General features: G+C 43.2%; 2 protein-coding genes across 5 annotated transcripts in view; both read left to right on the top strand.

Moving 5' to 3' along the window:
* asic2 (acid-sensing (proton-gated) ion channel 2) overlaps positions 1-17,571 on the top strand; it is a gene marked incomplete at its 5' end in the record, with an annotated part of 468,688 nt that overhangs the window by 276,904 nt on the left and 174,213 nt on the right. The gene's annotated exons all lie outside the window — the stretch shown is intronic.
* Positions 5,308-5,967, top strand: LOC306936232 (peptidyl-prolyl cis-trans isomerase B-like; the record flags this gene model as incomplete). The annotated part of the gene is made up of 1 exon (XM_079519724.1): positions 5,308-5,967. The coding sequence occupies one exon, from the start codon at positions 5,308-5,310 to the stop codon at positions 5,965-5,967; it is 660 nt and encodes a 219-aa protein (XP_079375850.1).

The following is a 17,571-nucleotide window of genomic DNA, read 5'->3' as shown; positions in this document are numbered from 1 at the left end:
AGATGGACAGGAAAGAGGGAGAGAGAAGGGGAGAGACATGCAGCAAAGGTCGTCATGAACGGGACTCGAACACGCGACACGCTGTCAGGCCAAAGCCTATATGTGACATGCGCCTGGACCACTTGGCCAGCAGGCGCCCATGATTTTTCAAAAATAACAGATCTACTTTACAAGCCCGTGATGTGACATACTATGAGCTTGTATATCTGCTATTTTTTAATAGCCAAAGTATAAAATGCTTTTTAGCTCAAATCTAAAATGCCACATATGCTTTCCCGGTTTGAATGGTTTTAAAAGCCTTAATGATCATGGCCCAGTTGCCATAACGTTTGTTCTGAAGTGCTTTGAGAGTACTTGTACTATCTCACATCAAGGCAATTACCCCTACTGATCTTCTTATCGAGGAAATGGATCTGTGGAGGATGCAGTCTCAATCGCACTTCATACCGCCCTGGCTGTCCCACTTAAAGTATCCAGCACTTATGTCAGGATTCTATTTGCTGACTTTAGCTCCACTTTAAACACTACAATGCCCCATAAATTAGTAGAACATTTTAACACCCTTGGATTTGTTTTTGCCTCTTCACTCTGCGTGTAGTTTATGGACTGTCAGAATGGGCAAGCACGCATTCGTACATCCTCAGGGCTGCATGCTTATAGTCTTGTCCTCTTCAATGTCTTCACCCATGACTGCACCCCCACCGCCTCATCTAACAATATGGTGTTTGCTGATGACTCCACTACAATCCCATATTGGGATTTCTATGCTGTAGTCAGACTCTACTCAGCTGGCTGTGGAGAATCTGCAAAATCCCTTGTTGGACCTTCACCAAGATACACTTAATGACCTTAAACTTGTAGTGAATGCACATAACTAACTTTATGTTATTCGCCTAAAGCTAGACATAATGATATTGGGGGGGAAGGGGTATTCCACCGTAGAAGGATCCATGACTAAGTGTTTTACAGAATAGTTTGTGCTGTTTTTATGAAACTGTCATAGATTATGGTGAGGTAAGGTAACATACAGTACAGTATATGAATGCCTCATGAGGCCTTGGATTTGGATGCCGTTTGCCACCACAGTGTTTCAAATCAATTCAAACATTATTTATATAGCACATCTTAAAATGACTGTCATCAACCGAAGTGCTGCACAGGTCAAGAAATAAAACAACGAGACAATGACAGTGTTTATTATAGCACTCATCTTCCATCTTATCTCACATCTATGCTAGATAGCCTAAATCCTCTGGACCACATGCTCAATCTGACGTTCACAAGTTCTTAGAATTTGTACTTGGAACTTTGGAAGATCTGCTTTTTGTGATTCATGCTCTGACCACCTGGAACACTTTGCAGAGAGCATGTAGAAATTTACACTTCAGTAACTCTTGGACAATTAACACATTTTATGACTAACCACTTAACCTGTGATTGCACTCATCTTGGGCTAGATCACATGTCTAGATAATGCATAATCTCATTACAATCTGCTCATACCATAATTATAGTTATAAGAAATGTTACATCCAAATAATTATTTATAACAATAATCATGACACATTACAAAGCATTCTATAATTCTATATTGAGGTAAAGTACAAATACAATCTAATATGCTTAATATAAGCAATCATAAGTGCTCATAATGCAATCATAACATAATAAAGCCTTTATGATGACTCGAGGTCAAGTATATAATACAGGTCACTCACTGGCCTGAAGGATCATAGTGTATTATAATTCTCATACTTGTAATATTATAATAATGATTTTATAATGCATTATAATCACAGTTATAATGCAATCTAGTACGATTACAAGTGGTGCTTTATTTAAAGTAAAATAAATAGCATTCAATTTATGCAAGAATAACAGTTTCTGCCTACACACCTTGAGGCATAGTATATACTTAAAGCACTCTTATTTTAGATACTTTAATTTTCACTCAACATCATTGTAAACTAGGTGCACTCCATGGATTGCCTATAAAGAACTGTGTCAGTTGTTGGTTGCAGCCATCAAGACCCATGGATGATGTGGGGAGAAATGGCATTTATATGACATACTGTACAGTATGGTGCACCGTTTAGCATTTGTGCGCTTTTGGAGGTCTGCTCTTTAGAGTGAGTGATCATTTGCAGTCGATTAGAGTCTAATCATTAGACGATGCGTTCATGAATCATGATGTGCTTTTAAATAAGCTCCTCCCATAAACTTTGGAAGCTGATTGTAGCCAATGGGCTACAAATATCTGTGATACATCACGTCCAGAGATCATGTATAGCAATTTGTTTTGGACGAAAAGGAGTAGTAGCAAAAAATCTAGTTAATCAGAAATGAGCTTCATAGCTGAAGGAATTCAGGAGAAACATTGTTATTACCGGTATTATTTTGAGTTATGGGCCTCGTATAGCGCCACCATGAGGCGGATTTGCAAACTTTGGCCACTCTGTGTCTTCCTCGGCTTGCTGGCAGTGTGCATGACAGGTTTGTCACTGATCCGTTCAGCAGTTTGTGAGATTAGCTCCGGACACACACACACACACACACACACACACACACACACACACACACACACACACACACACACACATTACATTACAGTCATTTAGCAGACGCTTTTATCCAAAGCGACTTACAATAAGTGTATTCAACATAGGTAGGGAACAAAAACTACTAATCACCAGAAGTCTTTAGTGCATTTTCTGCAAAAACAAGCAACCAAGAGTATACCTAGCGCTAGCGCTAAGGTAAAAGTGCAATATATCAGCTACCTATTTCCTTAAACAGATGAGACAAAATAGCTAAATCAAATGAGCATGAGCTAAAACAATTAAGTGTATCGACTAAACAAGATCCAATAAACAATACAACAATAGAAAACAAGCGTTCGTACAACTAGTTAACAACAAGTAGGTCAGGCAGAGAGGAAGGGTAGTGTTTCCTGAAGAGGTGGGTTTTCAACCTGCGGCGAAATATGGGCAGTGACTCTGCTGTCCTAACATCAGTGGGAAGTTCATTCCACCACTGTGGGGCCAGAACAGAAAAGAGTCGTGACCGTGTGGATCGGCCAGAAGGACCCTTGAGTGACGAGGCAATCAGTCGCCCCGAGGTGGCAGACCGAAGTGGTCGGGCAGGGGTGTAGGCATCGACCATAGCCCGGAGGTAGGAAGGAGCTGTTCCTTTCACTGCCCTATAGGCTAACACCAGGGTTTTGAACTGGATGCGAGCCGCTACGGGGAGCCAGTGTAGAGAACGGAGAAGGATGGTTGTGTGGGAGAACTTGGGGCGGTTGAACACCAGACGAGCCGCAGCTTTCTGAACAAGCTCCAGAGGTCTGATGGCAGATGCCGGAGCACCAGCAAGGAGGGAGTTGCAGTAGTCCAGGCGGGAGATGACGAGAGCCTGGATGAGCACCTGGGCTGCCTTCTCCGTGAGGAAGGGGCGAATCCTCCTGATGTTGTAGAGGAGGAATCTGCAGGACCTTGTCACTGATGCGATGTTTGCCGAGAACGTCAGTTGATCGTCCAGGGTCACACCCAGATTCTTCGCAGTCCGAGTTGAGGTCACCACAGCATTATCAATGGTGATGGCCATGTCTCGGTGCGGACAGCCCTTCCCCGGGAGGAACATCAGCTCGGTCTTGTCCAGGTTGAGCTTCAGGTGGTTTGTCGACATCCACGCCGAGATGTCAGCCAGACAAGCAGCAATGCGTGCCTCCACTTGGGTATCAGAGGGGGGGAATGAGAGGATCAGCTGGGTGTCATCGGCATAGCAGTGGTAGGAAAAGCCATGGGAGTGGATGACAGCACCCAGAGATGTAGTGTAGAGAGAGAAAAGAAGAGGACCCAGAACCGAGCCTTGGGGAACCCCAGTTGTGAGCCTGTGTGGTTCTGACACAGACCCTCTCAGCATCACCTGGTAGGAGCGACCCGTCAGGTAGGATGCAAACAGGGAGAGTGCAGAGCCTGAGACACCCATCCCCTCGAGGGTGGAGAGGAGGATCAGATGGTTCACCGTGTCGAACGCTGCAGACAGGTCCAGGAGTATCAGGACGGAGGAGAGAGAGTTCGCTCTAGCGGCATGGAGCGACTCCGTCACTGCCAGCAGGGCAGTCTCTGTCGAGTGACCCAATTTGAACCCAGACTGGTTGGAGTCCAGGAGGTTGTTCTGGTGGAGATAGGAGGACAGTTGTTTAAAGACAGCACGTTCGAGAGTTTTAGATAGGAAGGATAGAAGGGAAACCGGTCTGTAGTTCTTGATCTCAGAGGGGTCAAGTGTCGGTTTCTTCAGGAGGGGGGTGACTCTGGCAGTCTTGAAAGTAGAGGGAAAGTAGCCAGATGTCAGAGAGGTGTTAATAAGGTGGGTTAAGAAGGGAAGAAGTTCAGGTGCAATAGACTGCAACAGAGTGGATGGGACCGGGTCCAGAGAGCATGAGGTGGGGCGACTAGAGGTAACAAGGAGAAGGACCTCGTTAGGGGAGAGGGGAGAGAAGTGGGATAGAGAGGGGATGGGGGGGGAAGAGGAGTAGATGAAGGTAGAGAGGGGGGGGTGGCAGGCAGACGGGTGTGGGTAGTGCGCAGGGCACCAGCCGGGGGAGGAGGGAAGGAGGATCGGATATCGTTCACCTTCTTGTCAAAGAAGTTGGCGAAATCGTCAGGGAGGAGGGACGAGGAGGGAGGAGGGGGTGGTGGTTGTAGGAGAGAGGAGAAAGTTTCAAAGAGTTTTTTAGGGTTGGAAGCAGAAGCCTGAATTTTAGTGCAGAAAAAAGCAGCTTTAGCAGCTGATAGAGAGGAGGAAAAAGTAGAAATGAGAGATTGGAAGGTGAGAAGGTCCTCCAGGAGGTTGCCATTTCTCCATTTGCGCTCAGCCGCTCTCAGGCTCCGTCTCTCAGTCCGCACTGAGTCCGACAACCACACACACACACACACACACACACACACACACACACACACACACACACACACACACACACACACACACACACACACACACACAGAGAGAGACACACACAGAGAGAGACACACACAGAGAGAGAGACACACACACACAGAGAGAGAGACACACACACAGACACACACACAGACAGACGAAAACATAAAATGTCCAGTCAAACATTTATACTGATATGTGCTGATTTGGGCATTGTCTAGTCCATATATGGACATACCGTATCTACGTGCCCGCCACTGACACCACCACTTGAACTGTATATAAAGACTACCTCATCGTATTTACAGTATCTTCTCTTTTATCCTGTTGTAGTTATATTCTTGAGAATACTTTCCCTATCTCTTGTTAATGGTTCACGTCGCTGATGACTCCACGCTAGCAGGAAGGATGAAGTTCCTGCTAGCGTTTACAGTGGTTGTGTGCCTAGTTCTTCTATTCCCATATGGTTCCAATGCCGACGAGAAGAAAAGGGGACCCAAAGTCACGGCCAAGGTCTATTTTGACATGAGGATCGGAGATGAAGACGTCGGCAGAATCGTGATTGGCCTTTTTAGGAAAACGGTGCCAAAAACAGTTGAAAACTTCATCCAGTTGGCGACAGGGGAGAATGGTTTTGGCTACAAAGGCAGCAAGTTCCACAGAGTCATTAAAGACTTCATGATTCAGGGAGGAGACTTCACCAGAGGAGATGGGACTGGAGGTAAGAGCATCTACGGCGACAGTTTCCCAGATGAGAACTTTAAACTGAAGCACTACGGCCCTGGCTGGCTGAGCATGGCAAACTCTGGCAAAGACACCAACGGAGCTCAGTTCTTCATTACTACCGCCCAGACACCCTGGCTTGACAGAAAACACGTCGTCTTTGGGAAAATCCTGGATGGAATGGATGTGGTGAAGAAGATCGAGGGCACCAAGACAGACAGGCGGGACAAGCCTCTTAAAGATGTTGTCATCCATGACAGTGGGGAGATTGAGGTGGAGACACCATTCGCTGTGACCAAGGAATAGGACTGAGGTGTGGAGCGGGTAACTGCTGTCACTCCTACCCCTGTTGATTGTGTCTGAGGAGGAAGAGGGTGGGCCATGGGTCCCATCTAGAGACTGTGTGAGTGTGATATGTCTTCAATATCAGAACATAAGAACACAGAACACGGATGCTCTGCATATTATGTAAAAGAAAGAAATGTAATCTACTTAATATGTAGTCTTTTATATTTGATCCAGCGTGACAGTGTAAGTGTTGTCTTGGAATTAGTGTGCGCATGCATGAACTCAGTGTCTTAATTGGCAAAGAGTCAGTTTGATTCAAACTGTTCCTGATGAATATGATTGCCTGGTCCCCGCTGGCCATGATTCACATTGGCCTTGATTCTACCGCCCCGAATACACTTCATTCAACTGAATTCAATGCTTTCACATTGCAGCGATCCGTATCCGAGTACACTTCAATCGGTCCAGAGACTACCTCCATGTGGTTCCGGGAACGGTTGGGTGATCCGCTCCCGGGAATGTTACGCAGCATTCACACTACCACAACATTTGCCAAGTGCATCCCGAGTGCGCATCCTGGACCATAGTGTGAATTCCACCACTCAGTGAGACAAATAAAAGGAAGGTGTGGTCGTGGCTTTGGTGGATTATGGCACGGTCGTAGGTCACCTATAGCCGGACTTGTGGATGCTGGTCTCGTGACCCTCCATTATGTGTAGCTTGGTTGAGGGGGCATTGGCCCTATCCTGTTCAACAAATGATTTTCTTTGTAAGGAGTTTCGGTCGATTATTTGCAGTATGCACTATGGAGCTGTTGGCCCACAGTGGTGGCGGTGGCCCGCTTCTGTGAAACCTGGGAGGTGGCGACGGAGCCTTTCCTCCTCTTTAGCGGAAGCTTATACTCTGTGTCGATGTCTGCCATGAAGAACACAGCGCCGCCATAATGCAGCTCGTGTCATCTAGTTTGAGATGTTTGAGGCAGGCTGCCCCCCGACCGGGGCTCCCATGTGATCGGTCACAGGGCGGGAGGCTTGTCTCCCTGCCGAGGGGGGATTTATTTTTCACTTACTCACACCATTACAAGCAATGAAATGTTGGAGGGCCATGTTCCACAGAGACTGTATAGGACAACTAATGTTGTTGTATGTCTACAATGATAAATTAAGTGTATCTTTTCAAAGTGATAAATATTCATGTAAAAGTATTTTACAGCGGGCACTTCTTTCAAATAAACAAACCTCTCTATCACATGCCGTACAAGATTGATTAAAGAAATCTGATTATAAGATAGGAATCTGCTAAAACAACAGTCCTCACAACCATTCTCTGTCTCTGTGTCTGATTTTAGTTTCTACCCTGCAGCCGATGTTTATGGAGTCTTATGCTGACTTCATCTAGAATCAGCCAGGTCTCTAATCATTTAACCCTGGCCTTTAAGGTTCTGTCTCTAATCATTTAACCCTGCCCTTTAAGGTTCTGCCTGAACAATTTGCAATTTAATCCCTTTGACTTCTCTCTAATGCTCCATTCAAAGATCAAAGATCTTTCCGCTTCAACCGATGCCTTTGATTCTCTTGTTCCTTGCTGGACATGTTTTGAAAAGTACCTCATGAAATCTAAGACACCAGCTTTCACTCTGCTCCAGTGCACAAGACTATCTGCAGAATACTGAATGTCCACCTACAAAAAACAGCCTCTAATTGTCCAATTAGAATTGTTCCTGTCATCATCATTTTCCCATTGTTTTTTTTTGTTTGTTTTTAAAGAGTATAGACACCCTCGTTCTCTTGGTATGTCGGAGAAACGTCTGCGCCCCGTTCTGGGCTACGTCTGCACCCCGTTCTGGGCTGATGCCGGAAATAAGCCACCCCGACCTACTTCCATTCTCCCAGATAAAGCCTGCATCATCTATTCTGCAAATTTTGGTCAAGCTTCAAAATCCATATTGTGCCACATACTACAAAGGAACTCCCTAATCCAGCTCTCAAATTCCATGTCATTTCATACCATTGAAGTGTCAGGGAGGACCATTTCCGGCTAAACTAATTGGCTTCTCCTGAAGTTATTAGGCTAACTTTTCAAATTTCATTAAAAAAAATATTTTTTCTTCTCCCAGCTTTTGTGCACCCCTTGATGAGATCAAAGCAGTTAGGTACTGTATGCTGCTCATTAAAGTAATTCACTCTGTTTGCAACCATACAAAAGTAGCACACATGCCGCACAGTATTCGACAAAGTTAATACTTTCCCTAAGAAATCTGCAGCTGAATGAAAGAGGGTGTGTGCGTGCGTGCGTGCGTGCGTGCGTGCGTGCGCAGTTACATCTTGTGCTTTTGGGGCTCTCGGTAGCCTTAACACTTTTGTACTGATGGTGACTTTCCTGTTACTTGCGAGCATGTTTGCCTGTGGCAGTTTGATCAGAGGAACTTTGCTGAGGAGGGCACTTAATAAACAAGACATGCTGTACTGCTGTGACTTACATCACTTTCCACTCAAGGGCTGTGAAGAGCCACTTCTTCCGGTCAGACGCTGATTGGCAAATCCATCCAAGGGAAATCAGGTCTACTTGTGGAGCTTCGTACCCTCCTTGACTTTGCTTTCTCTCTTAACTTCGCGATGAAGTGATTTCGTTGTCCCTGTTACAGATAATATGCTCTTTGTTCCACTGTGTCTTTCCATTGCTAGTGGAGATGTAGCCTTTAGTTTAGAATTAACATATTATCCGTCAGCAGGGACTAGGGAGCCTTACTGTATGTAGAGCAGCGATTTCAGTGGTTGTAATGGTACTGTATTTGAACTTCTCACATTGCAATGCTGTATGGAATAGGGATAGTCCCACATGGGACTTCACACAGAATGGTCACCCAGCTGAGGGCTGCTCAGATGGTTATGATGAGCCCTCAGGGGAAAGCAGTTAGGGTTGACGTACCTTAATAATTGAATAAACACTCTATAGCAATGACTATATATGCAACATATATGTTTATCATATGTGACATATTATTCAAAATTGGCCACCTGCATAATGCATATATGTCGCTTAACCTATATAGAGACATATATTTCCTATATCCACATACATATGTGCATATATCCACATAATATATGAACCTGAATATGACTGCATATACTTGCAATATATTGGCATATGTTCACATATCTAAAATAAAACATAGCACCACCATCAGCCTTTTCATGTCACACCCCCCTAGCACCACAGGGGGTGCACGCACCACAGTTTGGAGAGAACAGTGGAGAGAACCCCGGGCCATTCTTTATCCGCAAGTAATAAACATTTTCCGTGAATTACAGGAGCTTCCACTGTGCGTAAACGTTATCTTACGGCCACACAACCCACTATTAATTTTGCCGACATCTATATTTGCGGGTTGAGGACTGGAGGTGTGTCTGCAGGCGTGTCGATGCGCTTTCCCTATATTTGCTATCTTATGCACACAGGTCTACTCTAGGACAACGGAAAGTGCCTTTTCAAACCACCCGTAGTGCGAATCCGTTTGATAAAAGAATGCTGAGTTGGAGCTGCCTCGGCTTGACGTATGCATGTTGCAAAATATTCACAGCTCAGAGGTCTCGTTCTGTCTTAATTCTCCACAAATCTGTGATTGTAATTTCCCTCTAATCAGCAGTGTCAATTCCATTGTGTTTTATTGTCTAGTCAAATAAGTTATTAGATTTGTACCAAGGCACACTGTGCCCTCATTCAGTTTGATCACCTCATCACCCCATTACGCAGCAAATATGTAATGGATTTTAAATAATGTAAAATTCCCCATAATCAGTAACACGTAGCTGATATTTGTGTCAACCAAATGAAAGGCAATTAAATGCTAGATGGGTGTCATTTCCAATGTGATTTCGCCATAGTTCAGTGCAAGTCTAGTAGCAGCACAACTTGTTGTGTTGGTCGTGGATGGCAGAATAGTCAGATACTGGACACAAAACAACGCTCTGTATCTAAAATAAATGTATTCCAAGGCAGCACGAGTTGCTCTTAATAAGGTCAAGGTAAACTTTATTGTCCACAAGGGAAATTTGTCTTGGGCTTTCACCCCAGCTACAGCCACACATAAAACATCAATGACAAACAAAATACATTACAGAGGAAGACACAACATTACACAATTGCACACATGATGTGGATAATCTAGCCTCACACAGTTACTGCTGTTTCAGAGCCTCGTTCAACATCTTAGTTGATGCTGGTACAAACGATTTCTTAAATCTGATGTACTTCCACTTTGGTTAATTCTTTGTATCTTCTCCCAGAGGGCAGAAGTACAAACTCGCCATTTAAAACATGGGTAACTAGAAAAAGTGCCCCTCGGGGCACAGGTCTCCACCAGGGCAGGTCAGGTTGTGGCCTCCTGGTGGCGCTATAATAGGCCAATGTGAAAAGGGTGGGATATATTCCTCAGCCTAGTAAGAAAATGTGTGAAAGATTTCACGTAAATTGCATGCTGCGTTCATGATTTGAGGCTTTTGTTCAAAACGGGGCAATCTTGCAAAGTGTGAAAGCCAATTATAGCCAATTAGGATGGAATATGGAATATCGGACAGATCCGACTTGAGCACATGACCATAGAGATACTGTGTAACGATTTGTGAGATTTTTGGACAGAATCTGGAGGAGTAATATCCAAAAATGTGTTTTACAAAAGTCGGCCTCCTGGTGGCGCTATAAAAGGCAGATGCGGAAAATGCAGGTCAAAGGTTTGTCCTTGGCCTCTAGGGTGTGTGCATGCAACGTTTCACGCAGATCGGTTCAGTTTTAGGTAAAAAAATTGAAAAGCTGCCTCATAGTGGCGCTATAACAGGCCGTTCTGGAAAATGTGGGGCAGAGGTTCATCGTTGGCATCCAGGGAGTGTGTGTACAAAGTTTGGCATCGACCGGGTTAACGGTGCCGGAGATTAGCTGGTAACGGACGGACGGAAGGACGGACACACACACGGACGGACGGAGTGCAAAACATACTCTCTCCCCATGCCTTCGGCCTGGTGGAGACAAAAGGCAAGATCCAGGGCATAATGGATTATGGATAATAGATCTCTTAAAGGGAATGGTACCTGGCACACTGATTGGTTCAAGTTGCGTAACGCCCAAACCACACCTATGCATAATGTAAAGGGTAGCGGAGGTGTTTTAAGGATTTAGGTGGTGGCACAAGATAGCGTTTTTTACGGGGGAACGCCTCTTACACAATACTAAATCCCAAAATGAAGGAGATTGGGCTCCTGGTGTGAGATGGAGCCCCCCATCTTTAGATGGGGCACATTGCTAGCATGGTGAGAGGGGGAATCCCACTCATTTTTAAGTGTACAATACATACAAATTAAACTTATTTTGTGAGTGGATTCAAAACCTCCAGAACTTGGACTTGAAAACCCAATGAATACAATTCACACTACAAGTGAATTGTAGTGTAATAATAATCATCTCAAATTATAACTCCACTGGAAAATATAAGTATAGTATTCACACTCCCTATAATCACCTTGCAACAATATTATAATACGATTATAAATAATCTGGCAAATCTTCGTATATAAACGTCACATTTAGATTTTAATGTTTGTTTTTAGTTCAATGTTTGTTTTAAAAACGCCATTGACAATAAAGGGAGGTTTTATGTTTGTTTTTAGTTCAATGTTTATTTTAAAAACGCCATTGACAATAAAGGGAGGTTTAATGTTTGTTTTTAGTTCAATGTTTGTTTTAAAAAATGTACGTCATCTTGTCCCTAACACCAAACATTAAATGCCATTAACAATAAAGAGAATGTAATGTTTGTTTCACATAACCATTAACCATTATCACCTAATCAACATGAGTTAGACTTTAATATATTAGCGCCCCTCACTTCACAGGGGTGTGATTTTTGTATTACCAACTCCGTACAGCATCTTTATCTGACTAATTTATGCTTTAATCAACTTACTTACTTAATCCTCTTCGTGATAGGTAGCACATAAGGTCTTCATCAACGATGCTTTAATCAAACAACTAATTAATTATCATCATGTAACTGCAGCTGTTCTGTTATCCTCAGGCCTCATTCACACGTACCAAACACCAATCAAGCAATGTTTGGTCGTTTTTTTGTTTTTTTGGGCCACCACAATGCTTTTCCAATGGGAGTCACATGGTTTGATCAAACATTTGTGTTTGATCGCTGATTGCTGATTCCTCCCCCCTCATCAAACAAAAATGTTTGGTCAAACCATGTGACTCCCATTGAAAATGAATTGGAGCAGCAATCAAAAAGCAATCAGGCATCACACACGGACCGAACATTTGTTGTGTAGGTGTGAACTAGGCCTCAGGCTGCTGTTTTAGCTGGCTGAATGATCCTTTAAGGTTGAACTATATAATCAAACAACTAATTATCATTCTATAGTTAATTGTACGCCCATGTTGCTAGTTAGTTTTGATTATACGTGCTGCCTCTCCCAAGCATGTGCAACTCTGTTGCTGCCAGACCTTTTCCAACGTGGGATTTGATTGAGCCTGCATTGAGTGCATTCCTATGAAGTATCTATCTATTCCTCTGGGATCTCCACATCATAGCCCCTTCTTCATATCCTCTGTTGTTTTGGATGTGCTGTTGTATGGCTAGGCAACCTCTGGAATACTAGCGGATCCTCATCTTGGCTGGGTAATGCGTTTGAAAGCAGATCTTCTTTTCTTTGAGGATATTTAATAAAAATGTCTTTGTATTCCTTCAGTTTCATGTTCACTTCAGTTTGCGTTAACATGTGTACAAGTTACTAAATCTGTCTGATATGATTTACTTCAACTAGGAGGCCTTCGGGATAAGGTCTTTCATTTTCTGTTGAAAGTTGTCTCGTTGTCTTTGGGTTTTGGGACCATAGCTCTGTGTGCTCTCTGTAATGTCTATGTCTTCAAAAAGGTATTTATGAATATTGGTATGGAGCGTCTGTCTCAGTCCTCATTAATGCTATAAATTCAGATATTGTCTCTGCGTGACCTTCCCTCTAAGCCTGTGAATTTAGTTTGCATAATATTGTCTGCTGTTTCAGGGGACGGAGTAGTGCTTCTTGCCTCATATCAGTATTCAGTAGACTTCCAACTCGTCGATGCATTGCGAGACCTCGTTTATCCAGGTGTCTTGGGCCAGTATATCAACATGGGATCTTGTAGCTTTTGATAAATTTCTGTTCTCATGCTGTTAGGCTCCATCTTTAATGCCTTCTTAAATTTGTCTTTCAGGTCATGTATTTGTTAATAATAGTCTTGGCTCTTTTTGCTTTGCAGACCTTTCCTATTCCTTCCCCAACTCCTTTCGTGATGTTTGAGAATTGGTTTGTAACAAATAATCACGTTTTGTGCTCTCTGCTGCCAACATTGCTGTTGTGTGAACAACATGCCACAAATGCAGACATAATCTGTTCACTGCTAGAATACACTTAATGAGCAATACCAAGTGCTTCAGTGGAACTGCTTAGTGGTCACTATAGTATAGGGCATGGCAGTGGCGGCCATTTTGTGTTGTCACAGATAGAAAAAACATTCAGGCTCCTGGTGAGGCATGACCATAAAACATTTTGATTTTGTGTCAAAACAATATTTGAAAACTGCAAAAACAAAAGGCTATTTATAATATAATTAAATATTCAAACCTTTTTTGACACAGAATCTGGAAAACAATCAGAAAACTATAGGTTTTAGAAGGTGTTTTTAGAATCGGCCTCAGATCTGAATGGGTTCAAATAATTTGTATATACATATTTTCGGAAATCTTTATGGGAAAAAATCGGGTCAATTGTGTCCCTAGTATGGAGACCTGTGTGAGATTTTTTGTGAATTCGTGATTAGAATTGAGCATCGCAGTGCCTCCATTTATCATGCAGTATCACCACCACCACTGATGAGTGCCATGGTATTTGTTCGCTGCCTCACGCTTTAAGGTTAAAGTTTGACATATTCTATCAAAGGGAATCCTCTTAAGCTTAGTTTATTCTGTATAAGACCAGCTATAGCTTATAGCTCATATAGCTCTTGGCATTTACATACTCAACCATGCCTGAGGAAGGTCCCTAGAGACCGAAACGTTGCTTCATTAAATAAGACAATACTCTTGTGCCGAGCAGATACACAGTGTGCGGGTGTACCTTATTGCTTTCTTTGATGTCCACTGGCCTACGCACCTGTGCATACGCCTGATTGCTAGGTGTGCGATAGTTTTCTCCTACATACTAAACCATTAAAATCTGTGACATTAATGATGAGGTGTGAGCATGCTATAGAAACTTCAGGAGGAAATAAGCCAAGTGTCTCACAGCCTGTGATGTTGCAAAGGACATCCACGAGTCCAAACATCTGGCTCACAGGGTGTCTTACACACTATACATTAAGCTTTTGACCAGTGGTTTTCAAGCAGTGGTCCGGGGACCACCAGTGGTCCTTGAAGCGGTTGGTGGTCCTCAGGTAAATGATGGGAGAGTTGGTCACCAAATGGACCCTTATATGGGGCGGCGGTGGCTCAAGGCTAGAGTGGCCGGATGGTAACCGCAGGGTTGCCAGTTCGAACCCTGGCTCCCCCAGAGTTAGTGTTGAAGTGTCCTTGAGCAAGACACTGAACCCCTAATTGCTCCTGATGTGCTGGTTGGTGCCTTGCATGGTTTCCGCCGCCATCGGTGTATGAATGTGTGTGTGAATCGGTGAATTGATGCACAATCTATGTAAAGCACCTTGGATAAAGGCGCTATATAAATGCACCATTTACCATTTATAGATCTTTTAACGTACGCCGTACGGGTCCATTTGGTTTAATTTTACGCTCTCAAGAGTTAAAATATTGTTAAACATCTGCTTTACTTAATTTACAAAAAGTCTGCACAGTTAGAGAATGTAGAAGAATTGTTATTTTGATCAACGGCAACAAAATATTCTTTCGTTTTGGGTCTGAGAGGCTAAATATCATTAAATGGCAGTCCGTACGTGGCTCAAATGTCGAATATATAATGGCCATTGAAATTAAAAGGGTTGAAAACCACTGCTTCAGACAAATACAAGTAGTGTTGAAAAGTAACTAAAGTAACTTATTACTTAAAGTAATATAACTAATAACTTTACATTTTGAGTAATACTATTACTTATATAAATTATATTAAAGGAGAATTCCATGCTAGAAGGCTTTTTTACCTTTCTTACCTTTCTTTGTAGTCGTTATGTCCCCACCAAAGAGGTCCAGGTGTTTTTTTGTGCAAAAACTCCTTATTGGCTATTTCCCCAACCATAAGCCCTCAATGAATTGCATTGAATTGAATGGGAATTGAATGGGGCTATGGGGTGTTGTGCTAATTCGCTTATTTCCATTGAAATAAGTAGTAAAGTGTGCCGCTTGGGATATTATTTACATTATGAAGAGAGGATATATACCCCCCCCAGCCAATGTATGGATATCCTATGCAACACAAAACTAACTGAGCACAGAAAAATAATCATATTTTCAGATTACCTGTTTGTGTTTGACATTCAAAAGAGCAGTTTTAACAACAGGTAGGCTCGATACGTATATTTTTTGCATGCAAATAATAATAATTCTTCCCTCTGGCATTTTATCAGCCTTCGCTCTGACTGGACTCAGAGCTCACATGAAACTTTACTGTTTGTGGCCAACGCGTACGGATAATAGGTCCCCGTGCAGGGAAATAAATTCTTCAAATGGGCTCAGGCTCTGCGAAAATGCACGGCATCCAAGTCTCGTTTCCATCCATCTCATCCATGATGCATCAAGTCGTTCCCTGGAGGTGAAAATGCCTCTTCTTAGGAAATTATGCAAGTCCATATGTGTAAGGTCACTGTATAAGAAGCCAGTGTTTTGCTCCAAGCATGCATGTTGTAACGTGGGATGCTAATGAGGAAAAGAGGCCAACAAAAGTTAATGAGTAGCGGCGTGTGCAGCAGTGACCTTACTGCTGTGGGTAGGCTACTGGGTTGGCCTTTTATCAGTTACTTTACACCCACTGTAAATCAACACTATACATTTACTTAAGTACTGTACTTGAGTACAATGTTGAGGTATGTGTTTCTTTACTTGAGTATTTTCATTTTCCACTAGTACATTTTGAATCTGATACCAATACTTGTGTACTTTTACTCAAGTACATTTTGAGTTCTGGACTTTTACTTGTAACAAAGTACGTCTACATTGCAGTATGGATCATTTTATTTATGTGAGAACTTTTCCCACCACTGTTGTTTTAACTCTGAGTGGATAAATAAACACTGAGGATGTGACTGTGTAAGTACAAAAAGCCCTGTTTTTAGAGTGTGTGGGAGCTATCCTAGCATCTCAGGAGATGAAAGGTGACATCAGAGTGTGTGTGTGTGTGTGTGTGTGTGTGTGTGTGTGTGTGTGTGTGTGTGTGTGTGTGTGTGTGTGTGTGTGTGTGTGTGTGTGTGTGTGTGTGTGTGTGTGTGTGTGTGTGTGTGTGTGTGTGTGTGTGTGTGTGTGTGTGTGTGTGTGTGTGCGTGCGTGCGTGCGTGCGTGCGTGCGTGCGTGCGTGCGTGCGTGCGTGCGTGCGTGCGTGCGTGCGTGCGTGCGTGCGTGCGTGCGTGCGTGCGTGCGTGCGTGCGTGCGTGCGCGCGCGCGAGCGAACAGGGACAACGCCGCATCAATGAAGAATTCTTCTTCCCATGTTCCTCTCTTTTGGTCAACATAAATCATTTCCTAAATGATCATAATGTAGAGACAATTATGTCACAGTCATATCATTTATTATTTTTTAGTAGTACCACATTTGTATGTCTTTCACATTAGTGAGTACAGTATGATAACAAAAATGTGATTAATTTGAAAGGGGATTTTGATTAATTATGAAGTAGTTTCACTTCATGCAGAGGCCAGGGCTAATATCAGAGTTCTAGCTTGCTGCCGTCTATTCTGCAACTTTGACATCATGGGAATGCTCTGTCTGAACCGCACCCGAAGAGTACAAAACTAGCAGTAGTTCCTATTCAAGAAGAGTGAGAAAATATGCAGTGTTGTTGGTTGCATAATAGAAACAAAAGTGATTATTGGACAGCTGTATTTGCCAGAATGTTGTCTCTCTACAATAAAAGCCCCTGAGAATCGCAAAGTTCAGGATTCGATCTCCCAACCGCCTACTCATATAATTTATAATCCCGGAGCCAAAGATTTTTCGTGTGTGCACTTGGTATGCAAAAGAAATTGCCTCCAAACGTGTTGCAAAAAGCTGTCATGGGTCTGGCCTTTGAACCGCCTACTTTTCTCTTCTCGGAAAACGTTTAACATGATTATTACATTTCTGTCCCATATTGTGGCCACTTGGGCATGCACCCAGAGCCATCGGGATAGAAAGTTGTTCCATTTACTCCATCGGCACACAAAGGTAGAATTTCTGAAGCCTCATGGCTTCCATTTTAGTGGCTCTGGAATTGTATACATTGCTGCTGTTTTCATCAATCTCCAACGTGACATAATTTGCCCTCCGGACCTTCGGATCCTGTTCCATTGAAGCAGTCCAGGCACCGAGATATGTGAAGTCCCCGACTACCTCGAGCACCTTCCCGTCGGCAGTGGCGATGGTTTTGTCCTCCGAGTTAAATGACAATACT

Source organism: Electrona antarctica (genome assembly GCF_951216825.1).
Source record: "Electrona antarctica genome assembly, chromosome: 14".
Classification (NCBI taxonomy): domain Eukaryota; kingdom Metazoa; phylum Chordata; class Actinopteri; order Myctophiformes; family Myctophidae; genus Electrona; species Electrona antarctica.
This window is presented reverse-complemented; position numbering and strand designations above follow the sequence as displayed.